This window comes from Manacus candei, unplaced genomic scaffold (assembly GCF_025592945.1).
Source record: "Manacus candei isolate 608988 ecotype Guabito, Panama unplaced genomic scaffold, ASM2559294v1 h1tg000080l, whole genome shotgun sequence".
Taxonomy (NCBI): Eukaryota; Metazoa; Chordata; class Aves; order Passeriformes; family Pipridae; genus Manacus; species Manacus candei.
The window spans coordinates 458,576-478,479 of NW_026138128.1; the positions used below are offsets into that span (position 1 = coordinate 458,576).

Here is a 19,904-nt window from a genome sequence, read left to right on the forward strand (position 1 = left end):
CCCGGTACCCCCCGGTACCCCCCGGTACCCCTCGGTACCCCCCGGTAACCCCCGGTACTCCCCGGTAACCCCCGGTACCCCCCGGTAACCGCCCGCCGCCGTTCCCCGCCCGGCCGCCAGGCGGCGCTGCGGCCGCGCCCCCGCCCGGGCCCCGCGCCACATTTGCAAGCGGCGGCGGCGGCCGCCCAATGGCGGCGCGGGGCGGGGCGCGCGGGGCGCGGCGGGCCAATGGCGGCGCGGGGCGGGGCCGGGGGCGGGGCCGGGGGCAGAGCAGCGCCGCGGGCCCCGCGCGCACCGGCCCCGCCGAGCCCGAGCCCGACCCGGGCGGCCGCGGCTGCGATGCGGCTTCGCGGCGCACGGCCTGCACCGGGTAAGCGGACACGGGACCGCGACCGGGATCCCCGCCGCGGCCGGCACCGCCGGGGGTCGGGGGCTGGGCGGGACCGGGGCCGGGGACCGGCCGCCTCCCCGAGGCGGGCTGGGCCCTCTGCGGCCAGTGCTGGGCGGGAGCGGCGCGCCCCCTCTCCCCGCGGCCGGTTACCGGCCGCCTCCCCGGCGCTGGGCCGGAGTTCTTTCCTGCCCGGCCGCTCCGCACCCGGCCCGGACTCTCGGTCCCCCGCAGGCGCTGCCGTCCGGGCCGGACAGAGCCCCCCGGCCCCGCCCTGTGACCGCCCCGGGCCCGCGGCCTCCCGGGGTCCGACCGGCGGAGGAGCCGGACCAGCCGGGGCTCCTCTCCCCGACCCGCGGCGGCGGTTTCCCCCCCGTTTCGCGGGGCCGGGGCCCCCCCGGGCCCCGCCGCCCCCGTGCCCGGTCCGTCTGGGGGTCGCCGGTGCCACGTGCTATCGGGAGCGGGGCTGGGCTCAGCCCCGGGACGTGTCCCCTGCCCGCCCGGGGGTCCCTCCCGCGGTGCCTCCAGCCCCGTTTGTCCCCGGGGACGCAACCCGTCGGGCCCGGGCTCCCCGTCCCCCTCCTCCTCCCTCAGCCTCCGCGCCGCCCCCGGGGCCCCTCCCCGGTGGTGCCGGGATCCCGCCCGGGGGTGTCCGGCCGCGGCCAACCCCGATGTTGGTGGCACAAAGGCCCGTCCGTCACACCCCCACCCGCCGCCGCCTATTTTTAGCCGCTGTCGCTCCCGAGCACCTGCCCCGGGGACGCGGGTGCCGCCGCCCCGAATCCCCCGCGGAACCCCCGTCACCGCCCCACGGCGGGCACGCACCGGGTCCCCTGGCCCGGAGCGGCCGGAGGGACAAAGGGGCACGGCTCAAGGTCACCGGGGTGCCACGGGGCCCTGGCTGTGGCCTCGCCGCTCCGGCTTCCCCGCGGAGACGTGGCAGCGTGGCCGCGGCCCGCGGGGCTCGAGAGGCAGCTCCGCGCCTTGGCGCTGGCACCGAGTCGCTCGGGGAGCCGCGGCTGGTCGGGGAGCACGTGCCCAGGACGGGTCTTGCCCCGTTTCGTTCGTGGCCGGTGCAGGATTCCGGGCTCGGGTGCGGGGCAGGGCGGGAGTGCGGCCACGGCGGGGGAGCGGCGGCTGCCCCAGGGCAGGGAGGGTCCCTGCCCCGGCCTCCCCTCCGTGTGGCTGAGACGGAGATGGCCTGGGGAGAGGAGGGGAAACTGAGGCACGGGCAGAGCCTGGGCAGTGCCTCCCCGGTGCTGGCTCCTGGTGGCGGCGGTGGCCGCGGAGGTGCCGCGGCGGTGGCAGCGTGTCCGTCCGTCGCGGAGCCGAGCGCAGCCGGGCCGGGAGCGGATGCGGCCGCTGCCGCAGCGGGGGAAGCGGCTCCCGCCCGATCGGCCGCGGCCCGGCCCGCGCTGGGAGCAGGTTCCCCTTTCCAGAATGCGCGGGATCGTGGCCGCTGGCCCCTGTGCGCTGCTGCTGTCCTGGCTCTGCAGCCCCTGGGTCCGGTCCCCGCGAGGTTCCCGGGGTGTGCGCGCTCCACTGGCCCCTGGGCAACTGATTCAGGCGCCTTTGCCCATACACGGCACAAACCAGTGGTGTGGTGAGCTGCCTCCCTGCCCTCGGCACAGGCGAGGTCACAGCAGAGCCCCGGCCGGCTGAGGGGACTGCTGGTGGCACCGGGGCTTGGGGGGCCCAGTGCTGGGGGGGTGTCCAGGCCAGGGTGCCGGGGTGTGGAGTGCCACAGGCTGTATGGTGCTGGTTCCTCTAGTGTTTTCCAGTGGGGTGAAGCAGAGATGAGCTGCTCACTGGCCCATGTTGCTCTGGAGGACCCTGAGTCCTGGGAGGGGGAGCAGTAGGGGGTTCTGGGAGTGACTGAAAGGGGTGGTTTGCTGGGGTTTCAAGGGTAAGGCTCTGCCTGCCCATCCCATGGGATTGGCCCTGGGGTCCTGCAGCTCCCCCGTGCTTTGGAGCCCCTTCACTGTGCAGTGCAGACCCTGCCCACGCCCCGGTGCCATCACGAAGGGCCCAGTGCTCCCCATGCAGTGTGTCCCCGGTGGGGACATGCCTTGTCCCCTGTGGGGGACCCAATGGGTGGCTCTCCCTGGGGTCTCTTATCTGCGGGCACGGGTCTGCCGGTATCCAGTGCCTGCAGGGCCGGGCAGGCTATCGGGGTCCGGCAGGCCCCTTCCCCCTCCAGCAGCAGGCCCTGCCGCCCTATCTCATTAGCTCGAGATTAATGAGGCTCCTGCACTGTCTTTAACTCCTTCCTGCTCACTGGCTCCTGCCCACGGCTCCGCTGACGCTCTGCTCCATTTCTCCTGCAGGTTTGCACCGACGCCTGCTCAGCGTTGACCTGGCCGAGGATTAGGGACACCAGCCACGAGTGGGGGACCCTGAGGCTGCTGCTCCCCAGAAGGTGCCAGGTCTGAGAGGGAAGGGGTGATGCACCAGACTGCAGTTGCTGCTTGCTGAGCCTGAGGAGGAGTTTCGGCAGCACTCCGATCCCGACAAGCAGCCCCCAGCCTTCGACTCCTGCTGGAGCCCTTGAGTGGAGGAGACATTGAGCAAAGGCTGGGAGGGGTCAAGGGGCACGTCCTCCTGTCCTGACCCGGTGTTGATTCCTGCCCTGACACCCCGACGACGCTGCTCTCGACCCCCTGGCAGCCCCCCCCAGGGCTGCCTCTCCCAGCGCTGTCCAGCCTTGGCCCCCAGCCCCGCTGGAGCGCGGCAGCCTGCCGGGCGCTGCCCCCCGGGCGCTGCCCCCCGGGTGCGTCGCCCCTCGCCCCCCCGGGGACCCCCCGCCCGCCGGCAGAGCCATGAAGCTGCAGGCGGTGATGGAGAACCTGCAGCGGCAGCAGCGCGCGCGGCTGCAGCAGGCGCTGGAGGCGCGGCAGCAGGAGCAGCAGCAGCAGCAGCCGCGCTCCTCGTCTCCCCCGGCGCAGCCCCCGGGGCAGCCCCCCGCCGGCACCGCAGCCCGGGGCCGTGGGCAGGACCCGGCCCCGGCGCCCTCGGAGGAGGGAGCGGAGCCCGAGAGCGCGCACATCCAGCGGGCACAGATGGCCGCCCTGGCCGCCATGCGCGCGGCCGCCGCCGGCCTCAGCCACTCGCCCAGCCCGGGGCTCTCGGACGAGAGCCAGCCCTCTGAGGAGGAGGAGGAGGAAGAGGAGGAGCGCGGAGAGGACGAGGAGGACGGCGGGTACCAGCAGGAGATGGGCTCTGAGGAGGAGGAAGACCTGTGAGTGTACTTGGGCAGTTCTTGTGGATTTGGGGAAGGGCACGGCACTGGTGGGCTTGGGCATGGCTGGCTGGGGACACCGGCCACCTTTGGGGCTGGGGAGTGGCAGGAGAGGCTGTAGGGGTGCTTGCAGGGATCCTGTGGCTTGGGGCCAGTTGTGGATTAGAGCTGTCAGGATATTCTGGAGCAGGAGCTGCTGAGAGCAGCGGCTCAGCTCTGCAGCCGTGATTCCTCGTGCTGGGCTGGCGTGGGGCGACATCTCATCTCTGCCCAGCAGCCACGTGGGGCCATGACAGAGGACCCGAGCTGGTGTTAAATTATGCAGGACCCTTGGCTGCCTCCAGCCCACATCCTCCCGGGGCACTGCTGGGCCAGGAGCCATCTGGCAGAGCCCCGCTCCATGACGGAGCTGCTCTTGGGCTGCCAGGGGTCAGCTGTGCCCCACGGAGCTGCCCCTGCTGACGGGCTGCACCAGGGCTCGGCTGTGTGCTGGGTGGGTGGTCCCAGCCCCATGGCTGGGCAGTGCCCGCAGGGCAGGCAGGAGAGAGGCGTGGACTTTTGGAACCAGTGTGGGACAAAGCCTCTCCTTTCTCCCCGGCACCAGGAAGGGCAAGTGGGATGAAGATGACTTTGAAGAGGACCTGGTTGAGGAGGAAGAGGAAGAAGAGGAGGAGGAAGAGGAAGACTATGAGGAGGATGAAGACATGGGGGAGGAAGGGCTCAGCTCGGCAGGGGCGGTGCGGGCGGGTGCGGGATCCCTGCTGCTCCGCAAGCCCCCGGCGCCCCAGCACTGCCGGGGGGAGCCTCCGCGGCTCCCGGGGGGGCAGGACCGGCTGCCCCCCGGCCTGGGCCACACGCAGCCCCCGCCACCGGCACCCGACCACGGCGACTGGACCTACGAGGAGCAGTTCAAGCAGGTGGGTGCCCGCAGAGACACGCGTGTCCCCTGTGCTGCCCCTGTCCCTCTGTCCCGCTCCTGTGTGTCCGTGTGTCCTCGGGAGCGTGGGGAGACACCTCTGGCAGTGCCGCCTGTGGTAACGTTCTCCGTGGATCCAGCTGCTGTTGTCACTAGGAAAGTGTGGGATTTCTCCAGGGTTTTAGTGCTGGGTTCAGCCTCAGTCCCCCTTCCCTGATCAGGTGGCTCTGAGTGGATCCTGGTGATCCTGGCGCAGGTGGACGGTGCATTGGGGTTTGCTGCAGGGACCTGGGAGGATTCTTGCTGAAAATTACAAAAAAATCACCCCAGACTTCCAAATCTCGTGGGGCTCTTGGTTTTCCTCTTGTCCCCTCCATGCCATTTTCTGTGGGGACCTGGCCATCTCCCATCTCCGCAGAGGTGATGTCCAGCAGAACGACTCTGGCCCCCCAGATCCTCGGTGGGGGGCAGAGCTGCTCCCCTGCTGCTGCCAAAATGCTGCTAAAGAGTGAAACTGGGGAGAAAGCACCCGGCTGCCTCCGCCGTTGCCTTCCCCGGGCTGGCAGGAGGCCGGCACGCTCCTGCTCTCCCGGCACTGGAGCTGGCTGCATTCTGCACTGGCTAATAGAAGGAAATGTGCTGGAGCCAGGGCTCCCCAGGGGCCGCCCGGCACCTTTGATGTGTGTTTAAATACATCGGAGTTTGGGGCTGGGGGAAGGGGCGGGACCAGCAGCAGCAGATGGGACCCAGATGGAGCGACCAGGGCACGGTGGCCTTTCGGGAGGGATGCGACTGCCCCTGCCCCTTCCCTTTGGGGGGCTGTCACATCCCTCCCAATATGGGGGAAGGGACTGCCAGGATTTGCTGGCACATCTGGATGCAGGCAGGCTCAGAACAGGGTTGATGGAGGCAGTACCATCAAGCACAGAGTGTGTGTCTGTCCTGCCCGGCTGTGGGAAGGAGGGATGCTCCTGCCCCACATGTCCCTTGTGCCGCTGCACCCACGCCGCCTTCTCCTCTTGTGGTTTCTCTCTCTTGTGCTTCCTGCTGCCGGGGACTCAGGGGCTGGGACTGTGAGCTCGTAGCTGTGAAAGGGGTTTTTGATACCACAGCTCTGATCTTCCTGTTTGTCAGCATGTTGGTGCTCTGGACCAGGCCATAGCCCCTACCGCGTCCTCCACCGCAGCCACAGCGTGTGGGGACACCAGCCCATGTCCCAGCACATCCCCTGCAGCCCAGACCGTGCCAGCAAGAGGGGCTGAGCACCCCCTCTCCCTCCATTTCACTTCCCGGGGTCAGTGGGAAGAGCCCACCAGGTCAGTTAATTGTGGAAGCAGCTGGAGGGGGTTGGAAAGCCACCGTGGGCGGAGGAGCGGAGGCGACGCGGGCCCGGAGAGGCTTCCCCGGCACGTCAGCCCGCACGGCGCTTGGATCGCGGCCGCTGGCCCCGGGCCAGGGGGTTGCTGGCGCGGCGCTGGCCGGGAGCTCCTCCTGGCCGCCCTCCAGCGTGTGCTGCCGGGCTCCATCCCAGCCCAGCTGGCTGCCTGGGAAGGAGCAGCAGGAATGTAAACAGCGAGGGCGGTGCGGGGCAGGGGATGCCGTACCCCGGTCCCTGCCCCTCGCCAGGGCGGAGGCGCCTTAGGGGGAACCCGGGCAGCCCCGGGGTGCTGGAGCACGGCTGGGTCCCTGCACGGGTGAGCCAGTCTGGATGTGGTGCTGCGTGTGGCTGTGCCAGTGCTGTGCCTGCCTGCTGCGTGAGGAATGGGCTGCTTTGGGTTCCTCTTTCTTTTTGTCAAAGAGCTGCACAGCACTGGCAGCACCTCTGCTCTCCCAGCAGCCCTGATGCCTTCGCAGCTCCCCAGCTCTCCCCGCAGCTGCCATTCAGGTTCAGCTCTGGTTGTGCTGGCATCGGGTCCCCCCCGGGCATCCTTGGCCTGGGGTCTCTGTGCTCGAGGACACCGTCCTCACCGGGCAGTGCCGCCGTCCGAGCCCCCACGCCCATCTCCACACCCAAACCCGGGTGCCCCGTGCCTGCCGGGGGCTGCCCACCGGGGTTTATTGACCCATCTGGGACAGATTCCTGCGAACGGCTGAGCCGTGGGGGACCGGAGGGAGGAGGGGGCCCAGTTCAAGGGAGGAGGAAGGGGAGGGCGTGAGGAAGAGTTATGGAGGTGAGGGAGGTTAGGGAGCCGGCGCGTGGCACCTCCCCGTCCCCGGGGACGGCTACTGCGCAGGCAGAGGTCAGCTCGGCCTGACCCGGCGCGGGCAGCAGAACAAAGGAGCCCCCAGCACAGTGCAGGGCAAGGGGCAGCGGCTGCCAAGGGCACCACGGCTTCTCAGGGGGAAAAGGAACATTTTTGGGGTGGGAGGAGGCTCCCCCGGCGAAATGGCTAAAAATCCAGCGAGTTCCTGCCATTGGCAAGGAGCTGCTGGAGACAAAACTGTCCCAACCAGGGCGTCTGAGCAGCGTCGGTGGCACATGGGGGCGAAAACCTCAGCCCTTATCTCGCGCAGCGCACCCCAGATATGGAGTTTCAAAGGGCAGCAGTTGGGGGAAAAAATAAACCGAAGGCAGCTCGGTAATCTCAGTGGGGCCACGGGGTGGGGGGATGATTCTGGACCCCACACACCCGGACCAGCTCGTGCATGTGGCTGATGCAGCTGGGATTTTCCAGGAGGGTCTGGAAAGGCAGAGAGCCCATATCTCCTCTGAAGCCCCAGGTGCTGCCTAAGGCGTGGGGATCCCCTCTGAACCCCTTTCTCCCATGGACTGTTTTCCTTTCCAAAACCCAAAGCCAACCGGGGGTGTGCAGCCGGAGTGGGGGCCCCATGGCCTCTTAACAAGGGTGGGAGGGTCCATTTACTTTCTTTAAAATATTGATTAGAGCTTTATTGCATTAGCCAGCTGAGCGGATGAGCCTCCCCCAGGGAGGGTGAGGGGGCCCCTGTGCAGAGAAGGGGGACCTGACTGTTGTCACACAGCCGGGGGCCACTGTCCCCCACCCCGGAGAGGGTTGGCTCACAGATAACGGGGAGTGCCCTGGGGGCCAGGGGCCCCGGGCCGGGCACTGCTGTGCCGGGGAGGTGATTGCAGTGCCTGGCCGGGCCAGTGGCAGATAACGGGGGCGAGGAGGGGACCCAAGCAGGACAGGGCTCTGGGGGCAGTGAGGGTGTTGCTGGTGGACCTCTCCCAGGAAAAGAGCTGTGTCCCCCCTCCACTCTGGCACAGTCATTGCCCCTCTCGCTCTGCACCACGGCCCAACCTGCCAAAGGGTGCTCCCAGCCGGGGATCCAGCCCAGTAATTGGCTCATAGTGCTCAGGGAGCATTCCCGGAGCTGTAATCCTACCAGATCCCTGGCCGGAGGTCAGGGACTCTCGGCGAGAGCGGCTTAGCCGCCGAGTGCCTCCCCCAGCCAGACGCCTGGGTGCTCGCAGGTGCTGGTCCCAGCATTCAAGGCAACCCGTGAAACTGTTTCTCACAACAAGACCCTGGATAATTAACCAGGTGAGGGACAGGGGACATGAGCTTCCTGCCCCTGGTACCCAGCCAGCGCCTTCACCCAGCTGGACTGTGCCCCCAACACCTCTTGTCTCGGGAGCTGGCCTGGCTCCCCCAGCCCAGGCATTGCCTGCTCGTGTTCCCTCAGAGCCCCCTTTCCCCTGTGCCCCCACTTCCCAGAGCTGTGTTCCCCCCACACCCCGGCCCCCCGGGCTGACTCAAGGGCTGCGGAGGCGGCGGCCGCCTCCCCGCTCGGCACAGCTGAACTAACAGGGATGAGGGTTTATTTAAAAGAAAGAAAAAAAAAGAAAAGAGTGTCACAGGGAGCGGGGCCTTTGTCAGCAGAGCCCCCAGCCCCCATGGCAGTGTTGGGCAAGGGCAGCATTGCTCCATCGCCCTATTTCTGGCCCAAACCACAGGAGAAATGGCAGCTGGTCCCAGGGCCCGGCCGGACGTGCTGCAATCGGGGGCCAGGAGGAGGGGCGGTTTGGGGACAGGGGAACCCCCTGCTCTCCTCTGGGCTCACTCCTGGGGCAGCTGGATTAGGGGCTTAGGACACAGCTCCTGGCTCAGGTCCTGACCTGCTCCCTGACCCTTCCCATCGGTCACTTAATCTGCCCATGCCTGGGTCCCCGCTCCGTCCAGAGCTCGGGATAATCCACCCTGTGCTGGGGCTGCTGGAGGCCAGGGCTCACCCCTGGGGAGGGCTCCCCATGTGTCCCAAGGTGGCCCTGTCAGTGTGGTGGCAACAGCCCTTTGGGAAAGAGCTTCCCTGTCTCCCCACAGCAGCTGGCTTGGGGTCTCACCTTGGTACAGGTGGCAGGGGGAGCCCCTTCAGCAAAGGGCTTCACCTCCTGCCTCGGTTTCCCCACCTGCCCACAAGCCACTTTGGAGCCTCCAGCTTGGGCACCAGTGCCTGATTTTGGAGATTCCAGCACCTGGGATATGCTGTCCCGTGCTGCCACGTGCTCTGGTGCCACAGTGGGATGGGGTTGGTGCTGCCCATCACCCCTCTCCCCTCGGCACTAGGAAGCCACGAGGTTTCGGTGGTGCCGGAGCAGCTCGGCAGTGATGGCTCCCGGGGCTGACAGCCACAGCTGGCTCCTGTCAACCCCATCTGTGGCTGCTGGACCCCTTCCAGCTCCTCCAGCAGCTCCGTGGTGGGGTTCCCAGGGGTTTCCCAGGGGTTCCATGTGCCCTGGCCCTTCCCATGGGACACCCAGGACCTCAGCACGGTGCGGACAGAGGGCAGAGGTGTGGGACCTTGCATTTCAGGAACAGATTTGCAATTAGCCAAATCCCAGCGGGCGGTGGAAGCCCCGGTGACTCATCTGCCAGGGCTTACTGCGATCCCCTTCTAAGACGATCATTTACATATGGTGGTGGAATTTAAACCCCGTCTTGGCTTGGCTTGGAGGCCTGGGTGCCACTGCTTCCCGCTGCTGCTGCCCCCAGGTCAGGTCCTGAATGGGGGTCCTGGCCCTCCAGCCCTGGGGGGCTTCACCTTGGGGGGCTCAGGGTGCACACAGGAGGGACAGCCCAGGCAGGTGCCCCAAGGGTTTGAGCTTGGCTGCTCTGGCTCAGCCTCTCCCCCCCGGGTCTGCCCAGCACTGAGAGCTGTGCTGGCCGGGTGTCTCTCCTCAAACAAGCTTTCCCAACACCGCCTGACTCCCCTGGATTAATATTTGCACAAGGTCCAGTGTGATAGCGAGCATGTGTCAAGGGCATGCACCGGCACGCACGCGGCGACGGCCGGGAGAGCCGCTGCTGCCGGGCTGCTCCCACTCGGGCTGGCTCCCAACTCACAGCAGGGAGAGCAGCCCCAGGACCCCGCTCCCCCCTCCCGTGACCCCTCGGCAGCCTGTGCCACGCGTCGGCGTTCAGACACCGAACCGGTTTTGATTCCAGCCAGAGCCCGGCGCGCTGCTGCCCGGCAGAATCTGCCATGGGAAACGCCACGGCAGCAGGAATCGCTTCCTCCTCTGCAGGAGGGGAACAAACAGCAGCAGCACGGCCATCCCAGGAGCTGGTGTCAGTCTGGCCCGCAGCTCGCTGCTCCAGCGCGGCTCCGGAGCAGGGACACGGATCCCGGGAGCTGCCGGCTGGCCGGGCACGGTGCCTGTGCCGCGGTGGGGAGGGCAGCTGGCGGCACACGGACAATGGGGGGTCAGGGAGGTTAAATGGTGACTAATTCGTCCATTCAGCGTCCCCTCTGCCGCGCGGGGACACCCGCCGTGCCCTGACACCCGCCGTGCCCTGACACCCGCCGTGCTGGGACACCGTCCCGTACCCCCAGGGTCACCCACGAGACAGCTGCCCCCAGCCTGGCCAGGGCATACCCAGGGGTCTCAGGTCTCCCGGACTTCTGGGCCGATGGTGAGGGATTGGGGCTGGGTTTGTCACTGAGCCACAGGAGCACCAATGGATCTGCTGCCCTCCAGGTCCCACAGCCCGAGGAGGGGCCACCAGTGGGGACAGTCACCTGTGACCAGGCCATGTCCCCCATAGAGGGGACAATGCTGGGAACCTGCAGGAACAATGGTGCCGACGGGAAGCTCTGGGGCCCCCTCCAGCTGCCCCCACGGAAGCGGCCCCCAGCCCGGCCGTGCTCCAGCGGCAGGAATCCCGCCGGGCCGGTCAGTGGAGTCACCGCCGGCCCGGCCATGTGGGCGAGGCTCCCGCGAGCACCGTCCCCCATGAGCAAGGTGTTGGGGGCTTTTGGGGAGGGGGCACACCTTCCTGCCCCCAGCAGCCCCTTCCCGAGGTGGGCTGTTCCCTGGGGGGCTCGCAGAGGATTAGGGATGGGGACAGCCAGAGGTGACCTGTCCCTAAGCCAAGCGCTTTATCTGAAGAGGGATCTGTGCTGGGGTGGACACTCCCTTTGCCCTTGTCAGAGGGATCGGCCCCAGCAAACCCAGCACCCCATGCTGGGGTGGGGGGCCATGCCCAGAGAGGGGCTGCAGCCTCGGGCACCCCCAGCCCTGACTCAGCCACCGCATTACAGGAAACCACATCCCAAGTGCCACCGAAACGCTGCAGCCTGGGGCCCTCTTAGCCCTTTGCTCTGGTTTTTACAAATTACTTTCTTTTTCTGAATAAGTGCCCTCCCCGACCCCCCTGCGGGTCCTGGCGTGCTGGAGGCCGGGTGCTGTGTGCCAGCTGGGAGCAGGATGGGAAACACCCCATAAGCGTGTTTGTTCTTCGTTAAGGAACTCGTTAGAGTGCAGGGGCTCTTCCCCCAGCCCCGCGTGGCCCCTCGGCTGTCCGCGGGACAAAGGGACGCATCCCTGGGGGCTGCTGAAGGAAGGAAGGAAGAAAAGGAGAGAAGGAGCTCCCTGACCTGTCAGCCCTGCTACCTGTCACAACAGGGTGGGCTCTCCCCGCCACTGCTCGCTTTGTGTTTTTCCCCTAAATACAGGAATTAGGGGTTTTTCAGCCTCTGGAAGGGGGAGGCTGCCACCAGCCCCCATCCCTGCTGCAGTGGCCTTTGGGGGGGTCTGTCCCCGGCCCTGGCTCACGGCGTGCACGTCCCAAACGGGTTTCGGAGAGAAGGAGGAAAACTGAGAGTGTCGCCACTTCCTGATGATGGAAGAGAAACTTGAAAATTAATCCCCAAGGCCTGAAAACCCGGAACTGAATGGGGGAAGGGGGAAGTGTTTTTAACTTGGACACGGGCTCCTCTGTGATGCCTCGTGGGGCAGACAAGGGACAAGGGACTCCTGCCGATGGGGAGCCTGGCTCCAGCAGGACCCCCAGCATTCCCAGAGCCTTTCGAAATGGCACTTCCCCTCCCGCCTGTGATTGCCCCCTTTGCCCCAGCTCGGGAGGGGGCTGTGGGGGGTCAGACCCCCTGCACGCACCACGCCCGTGCCGAGGGCTCTCCCGCATTCCTGGCATTGCCGAGGGGCCGCCTCCCGCCTGCCCTTTGAAAGCCAACGGGTTGGGATTTTCCTGTAATCTGGTTTGAAACATTAATCCGGTCATACACACCAAACGCCGGGCCGGCATCCTGCCGGGGCGCTGGGCCGGGGTCAGGGCCACCCGCCCACCGCCTGCCTAATTCCTCCTCCACTTAATTATAGATCTGCTGGCAACGGCCATCTGGCTCCGTGTCCTCAGCCGGCCGGGGCTGGGGCCGAGGGGGCTGCGCTGCGGCCAGGTGGGCCGGGCACCGTGGCCAGAGCCGGCCGTGCTGCTGGCACCGGCTGTTTGCCCTGGGCTGGGGGAGCACTGGGTGCGTGGAGCTGGATCCCCCGGCCCAGGGGCCCTCGGGGAGGTGAGGGCCATCTCCTGCCCCCCGGCCAGGCGGGGGTCGCTGTGCCATGGCATCCCCTGGCACCGCGCTCTGCCGTGGGGACCCCGCGGTAAGAGGATATTCCTGGGGCAGCTGCGTTATGGATTAAGTCGTTTCCACCTCCCTAATTACAAAACATAAATCTATTGACTCAGCGGCACAGGGCGACCTCGCCCGCGCCGGTACCTTTGCACTGAGACACTGCGAGTCCCCGCGAGGAACCGGCTTCGTGCCGAGCAGAAACCGGGCTCGGGCACGGCAGGCAGGGCACGGGCACTGGGCAGGGGCAAGACTCAGCACCTGCCGATTTCGGTGCAGCAGTGCCAGCAGCCGCCGGTCTGTGCCGAGCTCAGCTGCACGCTGGGCTTCGCTGAAACGAGAACATGTTTCTGTTCCCCGATTTGCATTTTGAGCCCCACTGTCCCAGCTGTCCTGCGCTGCCGTTGGGCTTCACGGGGTGCCAGAGCTGGAGTGGCGTCAGCGCAAGGAGATCCTGCGAGGGGCTGCTGAGAGTCACTTGTCTCTGTCCCCTTCCACTTCCCTGCCTGCCTTGCCTGTACCTGGAGGCAAGGGGGGGGCAGGGGGGATGAGGGGGGATGGGAGGCACAAGGGTGGACAAGGCAGCTCAGCAGAAGCCGCTCCATCCCACTGCAGTGCACACCGAGCATGTCCCAGTCATGGCTGGGCACGTCCTCGCCCCACGGCACTGCCAGCTGAGCACCCTGGGCAGCTTCCCACCGCTGGCAGTTCTGCTGGCAGTGGCAGAGCTGAACCAGGTCTGGGGGGGAAGCCCCTCTCTGCTCTGGTGCAACAGTGGCCGGTGAGCAGCTGCTGAGCACAGAGGAGTTGTCAAGGTCTTGCCAGTAACCGTCAGCAGCAGCTTGTGCAATGTCCTTTGCCCAGCAGCCGTGGCGGGTGTGCTGGCAGAGCCGCGAGGACACGGGGCAGGAACAGGGATCCCTCTGCCCGCTGGCTCTGGGGACCCCCGTGGCTTCATCCCAGTTGGGCGGAGCTCGGTGTGGGACCACCGGGGTTGGCAGGGTGTGTAGAAGGACGGCACATGAGGCAGGCGCCCGCCATGGCCACTAATCCCCCGCCCCGGCCGGCCACGCTTTCCTCAGCTGACGGTTAATTTTCTTTCATCCTCTTAAACGTGTCCATTCCCCTCGGGACTGAGCTGGGGGGGTTCGCAGCCCTGGGGGTCATGGCAGTGGATGAACCGGCGCGTTCAGTCCTTCCCCAGGACAGCTCCACGCTCCACACCCCGTGGGATCACACCCCGTGGGATCGAGTGCCGGGGAAGCCCTTTCTCTGTGCGCGGCTTTCGGAGCCACTCTAGGAAACGGGGAGGCTGGATTGGCACCGGCCCAACGTCCCTCGGCCGGCACGAGCAGCCGGTGCAGCTCAGCCCGAAAAACCACAGCAGTGCTGCTGCACCAGGGCTTGTTCCCCACACACCACACCACACCCCCTGCTGTGGTGCTGGGCTGGGAGAAGAGCTTTGAGGGTCTTGTCCGATGATGCAGATGGTGCTGGTGGCTCCTGCCCTTGCCCTGGGGGTGTGCTGGGGGCCAGCCAAGCCTGCCGAGGTTCCCAGGGGAACTGGGGGGGTTTATGGTCCCCCTGCGGCGCCCAGCCCCGCTTATCATGCGGCCCCACTGATCCCTTTGATCGGCGCCGGCGGGCGAGTCCAGCCCTGCAGGATCCGGATCCTCCCTGGGGGACGGCAGGAGGGGGGGTTTGCACCCCTCACTTACAGCCAGGACGATGCCCACCCACCCCCCCAGCTGCCCGCAGGTCCTGGTGCCACAGGGCCTGCCCACAGAGGGGGTGGGACATCGGTGACCTGGTGACCAGCAGCAGCAGCCCTGTGGTGTGTGTCTGGTGCGTTATGGGGTGGGAGGGTATTTATAGCCCCCTCCCAACCCCTCGGCCCCCCTGGCAGTTGTTCAGAGTTGTCACTGAGAAAAGCAGGAGCTGTGGCATCTGGGCAGTGCCTGCCCTCCCAGCCCCTGCTCTGACACCCTTCCTGGGGTGGGGTGGGGATTATCCACCAGCCTCTGGGCAGAGACTGTGCTGGGCTTCAGGAGAGGCCACACGGCCTGGTATGGCATGGTGTGGTGTGGTGTGGCATGGTGTGATGTGATGTGGTGTGTTGTGCCTCCGGTGTGCTGGGCACTCCAAACAGCAGATCCTGTGCCATAAATCAGGCAGGAATGTGCCGGGCTCGCGGGGTTAGGGTCCTGGCCGAAGGTGCCCCTGGCCCAGCTCTGCCTGCCCTGGCACAGGACACATCCCCACGGTGCCAGTGTGACATGAGCTCACACCATGGCACACGAGGCAGTGTCTCCCAGCCCCGGCTCTCTCTGGGCCGTGGGTGCAGAGGAGGGGCTGTGCTGAAGCGTTGCTGTGCTGAGCATGCAGCGAATGCTAAAAATAATCGGGATCAGCGTTCCTGGGAGGAGCTGGGGCCGAGCGTGGTGTTGGCAGCCTGGGAACTGCTCCGACGTTGGCACCACTGATATCTCAGCACTGGCACTCCGGGACCCAGCTCCGAGCGGGCAGGCAGGGGATGGTGGCAGCAGGGCACGGGCACAAGTCAGCGCCAGCCCCAGGAACCCCAGGGACCCCATGGCCCCGTGCAGGGACCATTTGATGTCCTGAGAGCTGAAGGGCTGCAGCCACAGGGCTGCTGTAGTGAGAGCCAGGGGTCCCGGACAGGGGGACACAAGGGCTAAGGGGGTTTCTGAGCATCTCTCTCCTCTCTGTGCAGCTGTACGAGTTGGATGGTGACCCCAGGAGGAAGGAGTTCCTGGATGACCTCTTCAGCTTCATGCAGAAGCGAGGTGAGCCCCTCCACACGCCCACCCTCCACCCCCGATGCCCCTCCCGGGGCTCATTTCCTCACCCCTTGTTACTGCCCCGGGGTCACAGCTCTGGCTGAGCTGCTGGTTAATCTTTAACCCCTCGGCACAGCGGGGTCAAACCTGCTGGGCTGGATCTGGCGCCTGCGGCCCCCCCTCACTCCTCTCCCTGCACCCATCGCACCCAGACCTGCTGCTCCTCCCCACAGGGTCCCCCCACCCCTGCAACTCCCCCGGCTGTGCCCCTCTTTTGCCTCTTCCCTGGGTTATTGCAGGGGGCAAAGCCCCTCACTGCCACCTCGCTCTGTCAGGGAGGGGCACGGAGGGGCCGGGGTGGGAAGGGCTGAAAGCCAAGCGTGCCTGGTCGAGGGTCTGGTTCCTGCGTGGAAAACAGCGCTGGAAGTGCTGACGCAGGGCTGGCTCTGCCCTTTGTCAGGCAGCGCTGGGGAAGCACGTGTGCCCCTGCGGGGGGGCCAAGGTTGCCGACTGGGTCCCCCAGGGTCCCCGTGGGCCCTGGCTGTGTCCTCCAGGGTCCCCTTGGCTGTGCCCCTGGGGTCCCTCAGGGCCCCCTCACCACGGGGCCGGGAGGGCAGGGACCCCCAGGAGGGAGCAGGTGCTTCCAGCCCCCTCCCTGTGGCTGGAGGGACGAGCCCCCCGGCTCATGGGACCCTCATAGCAAGATCGTGCCACCCCCATTATAAATAACTCGCGTTGCTGGGTGCTGGCTCAGCCCGAGGAACCGGCTCGGCCACGACGGGGCTGTGGCTGGAAACTGCGAGTTTCTGTTTCCTTTGTTCATGGTTGATCTCAGCGGGGGGGCCTGGAGAGGAGGAAGGGGATGGTGGAAGGGGAGGGAGGAGCAGGAGCCCCCCCACCCCCTCTGCTGCCCCGCAGGGGTCTCGGCAGCTGCCCCGGGGCTGCGGGTGACGAAGCAGCACCCCAGACCCGCTCTCTCCTCCCGCTGCTCCCCAGGGACCCCCGTGAACCGGATCCCCATCATGGCCAAGCAGGTGCTGGACCTGTACATGCTGTACACGCTGGTGACTGAGAAAGGGGGTCTGGTGGAGGTCATCAACAAGAAGCTGTGGCGGGAGATCACCAAGGGGCTGAGCCTGCCCACTTCCATCACCAGTGCGGCCTTCACTCTGCGCACCCAGTGAGCGGGGCTCGGCGGGAGGGGAGGGGGGCAAGCCCTGGGGGTCCCTCTGCCCTACCTGGGAGCGATGAGGAGGGAGAGAGGGAGGGAGGGAGAGGGCAGCACACGGGAAGGGGTGTCCAGCCGCTGCATCACCCCCACCAACCCAGCCTGTGTCCCGTGTGGCCGCAGGTACATGAAGTACCTGTACCCCTACGAGTGTGAGAAGCGCGGGCTGAGCAACCCCAACGAGCTGCAGGCGGCCATCGACAGCAACCGGCGGGAGGGCCGGCGGCAGGGCTTCGGCGGCTCCCTCTTCGCCTACTCGCCCAGCGGCACCCACGGCCTCCTCTCCTCGCCCAAGCTGCCTGTGCCAGCGCTGGGGCTGGCATCGGCCACCAACGGCGGGGCCATCGCACCCGGCCAGAAGATCAAGAAAGGTAATGGCTGCTGCAGAGTCCAGCTGCTGTGGGGTCCAGCCACAGGCTGAGCCCCCTCCTGGCACCAGGGATAAGGGGCAGAGCTGGGTGTGGTGGGCAGGGGGGTGATGCTCCTCTCCCCTCCCTGGGCTCCAGGGCCTCAGCTCGGGGACCTTGACTCCAGTGACCCATCTCTGACCTTTGGAGGTGCCAGGCAGCCCCCACCACAGTAGGGCCCCAAACCGTTGTGCCAGGGCCAGGGACACCCCCGGGGTGGTGGCACCTGCCTGTCCCTGCGCCCCCACGCCTGACACCTGCTCCCCCTGCAGAGGAGGACTCCCCCATCCCCATCTCCATGCCCAGCCGGCTCCCGGTGTCTCTGGCCGGGCACCCCGTGGTGGCCGCGCAGGCGGCGGCGGTTCAGGTGGCGGCGGCCGCTCAGGCGGCGGCGCTGGAGCAGCTGCGGGAGAAGCTGGAGTCGGGAGAGCCCCCGGAGAAGAAGCTGGCGCTGGTGACGGACGAGCAGCAGCGGCTGATGCAGCGGGCGCTGCAGCAGAACCTCCTGGCCATGACGGCCCAGCTGCCCATGAGCATCCGCATCAACAGCCAGGGCACGCGCTCGCCAGGTCAGTGCCGGCCCCGGCCCCCTGCCCCGGCCGAGCCCCCGGCCCCGGCGGGCTCCGTAACCCGGCTCTCCCCGGCAGAGAACCGCCCGGACGCCGCCACCAGCAGCAGCAACGGCACCAACAGCATCAGCATGTCGGTGGAGATCAACGGGATCGTCTACACGGGTGAGGGGCTCCCCCAGACCCCACTGCCGTGGGCGGGGGCTGCTCCACCACCGCCGGCCCCAGCAGCCCCCACACCCACTCCCACGCCCTTCGCCCCACTCCACGGCAGCCACGCCACCCCCAGCTCAGACCCCGCTCTCTCCCCAGGTGTGCTGTTCGCCCAGACGCCCGGCCCTTCCTCCTCCTCTTCCTCCTCCTCCTCCTCTGCCTACAGCAAAGGCAACAGTGGCGGCAGCCGGAGCAGCGGCAGCGGCGGCAGCGGGGTGGGAAGCGGGGCTGGGAACGTGCCCCCCACCACGGCCAGCCTGGCTGTGCCCCCCAGCTCTACCTCCAACAGCGCTTCGCCTTAACGCCCCGGACCCCCCGAGCCCCGGACCCGGCCGCAGGAGGACGGGGGCTCACCGGGGTCCCAGCAGGTCTCAGGGGGTCTCGCTCGAGGTCCTGCCGGGGTCTCAATGGGATTTCACTGGGATCTCACCAGGTTTTCACTGGGACCTCACCAAGGTCTCACTGGGGTCTCGCCCGAGGTCTTGCCAGGGTTTCTCTGGGGTCTCATCAGGGTCTCACCAGACCCTGCCCTTGTTCTCGTGTTGTTGGATTTTCCTTTTCCAGGCAGAAAAGCTTTAGCCCGGGGGGTTTTGCCGGAGCCGCCGGCTGTCCGGCTGCACCGCTCCGGGACCGTTTACCTCACTCACATCACACTTTGCACTGTACATTTATTATTATTATTATTATAATTATTATTATTTTTTAACTGGTGTTACCTCCAGACAGACGCACGGACGCCTGCTGACGCGAGCGCTAGCGAAACCCCCCGGAATTCTAAAGGATAAAAACCCGAGAATCCTAAAAAAAATTGGAAATAGGGAGATATTTTATTCATTTCCATCCTTTTCCCTCCTTTATTTTGGGAACTCCACTCTGCAGGATTTTAAGAGGTTGTTTTTGATTGTTTTGTTGTAAATAGCTTCTATTTTATTCTCTAAACAAAAAAAGAATCAAACTTTTAACATGCAAATGATATATATTAGTCTTCATCAGGGAAAATGGGAGCTTGGAAAAACATTGGAATCTCCTTTCTCCTCTCATTATCGGTGGTTGGGTCCAGCTCTGCTCCTTCCCCCACCGGTAAATCCTAATTTTTTTTCCTTCCCCTGCATAAAACTACTGTTCAAAGCCACTTTGGGCTTATTTCCTCCAAAAAGAAGCAGGATCCAGAGGATGGGATGCTCAGGGCTGCGGGACGCTCCAGAGGTGGCGGAGGACCCGAAGGACCCGAGGATTTATTTTGAGCCTCACAATCTCATTTTTTACCGTCCCCCCCCCCAAAATTCACCCACATCTGCGTGAGACACAATCCGACCCGATACCGAAACCCCCGCCCCCCTCGGTATCTCCATTCTCAGGTTCCCACCTGGAGCACAGGGTTTTCCCCCTTCCCCAGGTGCCCGGGGGGGTCCGGGCTGGTGGGACCCCCCTGCTTTATTTTTAATTTCGCTCGGGGAAGTGGCGATCTCAGGGGATTTGGGGTTTTTCCAGCTGGTTTTGTTGTTTTTCGGCCTTTTTTTCCGTGCTGGAATCCCCTTGGTGGCTCCGTGGGGGGTCTTGGTGGCTCCATGGACCCTTTAGGGAGGTCTGGGGGGGTCCGTCCAGCTCCTGCTGCTGTTGAGGTCCAGCCCAGCTCCCCGCAAGGAGAAATTCCAAGGGGAAATTTTCATGCCCAGGGCGGGCTTAGATTTTCTTAGTGATTTTTTGCATTGTACAGTCACTATTTTGGGTTGTTTTGGGGTTTTTTTTAATTATTTTCCCTCTCCCCCTTTTCCTCCCCCCCCCCCTTTATTTTTGTTTTTGAGAGCGGGTGACTTTCCACTTTATTTTTCTTTTTGCATATCGATTTAAAAATAATGAAAAAAAAAAGCCTAAATCAGTTTCTTTGAGGGGGGGGAGGTTGGAAAGAAAATTAGACTAAAGAAGCGGCCCCAGCTGCAGCCGCCCCCTCCCCCAGCGTTGCGTATCTTAACTCAGGTAAAAAAGGAAAATGAGAAAAGATAAAAAAACCACAAAAGACAAAAAAAAAAAAGAAAAAATAATAAAAAAAATAAACCACATTCTACCTCTGAGCGCGGCGGCCTCGGGCACACCCGGGCCCCGGTGAAAGATTTCAGTTTTGCAAAACATTCAGGTATTGAGACTTTTTGATTATTATTAAAAAAAAAAATAAAAAATTTAAAAAAAAAAAAGAGAAAATAAAGTAAAAACACTGAAAGTTTACATTTTATAATAACATTATTATACAGATTGTATTTAAACGTCAGAATATTTAAGACAATTGTAACCCTGTAAAGTGAAGAAATATTAA

At 65.2% G+C, this 19,904-nt stretch overlaps 1 protein-coding gene across 1 annotated transcript; it reads left to right on the forward strand.

Moving 5' to 3' along the window:
* The first annotated feature begins 259 nt into the window (after nt 1-259).
* Nucleotides 260-19,825, forward strand: ARID3A (AT-rich interaction domain 3A). The gene is made up of 9 exons (XM_051810941.1): nt 260-370; nt 2,716-3,626; nt 4,231-4,543; nt 15,110-15,182; nt 16,173-16,356; nt 16,528-16,775; nt 17,084-17,380; nt 17,459-17,545; nt 17,693-19,825. The coding sequence occupies exons 2-9, from the start codon at nt 3,208-3,210 to the stop codon at nt 17,893-17,895; spliced, it is 1,824 nt and encodes a 607-aa protein (XP_051666901.1). The 5' UTR covers nt 260-370; nt 2,716-3,207; the 3' UTR covers nt 17,896-19,825.
* The last annotated feature ends 79 nt before the right edge of the window (nt 19,826-19,904 follow it).

Excerpts from the sequence above, each read along its gene's own strand:
- ARID3A (XM_051810941.1), top strand. The coding sequence starts at position 3,208 with ATGAAGCTGCAGGCGGTGATGGAGAACCTGCAGCGGCAGCAGCGCGCG. Across the intron at positions 3,627-4,230 it reads TCTGAGGAGGAGGAAGACCT|GAAGGGCAAGTGGGATGAAG; the intron begins GTGAGTGTACTT and ends CCCCGGCACCAG. Across the intron at positions 17,381-17,458 it reads CCAGGGCACGCGCTCGCCAG|AGAACCGCCCGGACGCCGCC; the intron begins GTCAGTGCCGGC and ends TCTCCCCGGCAG.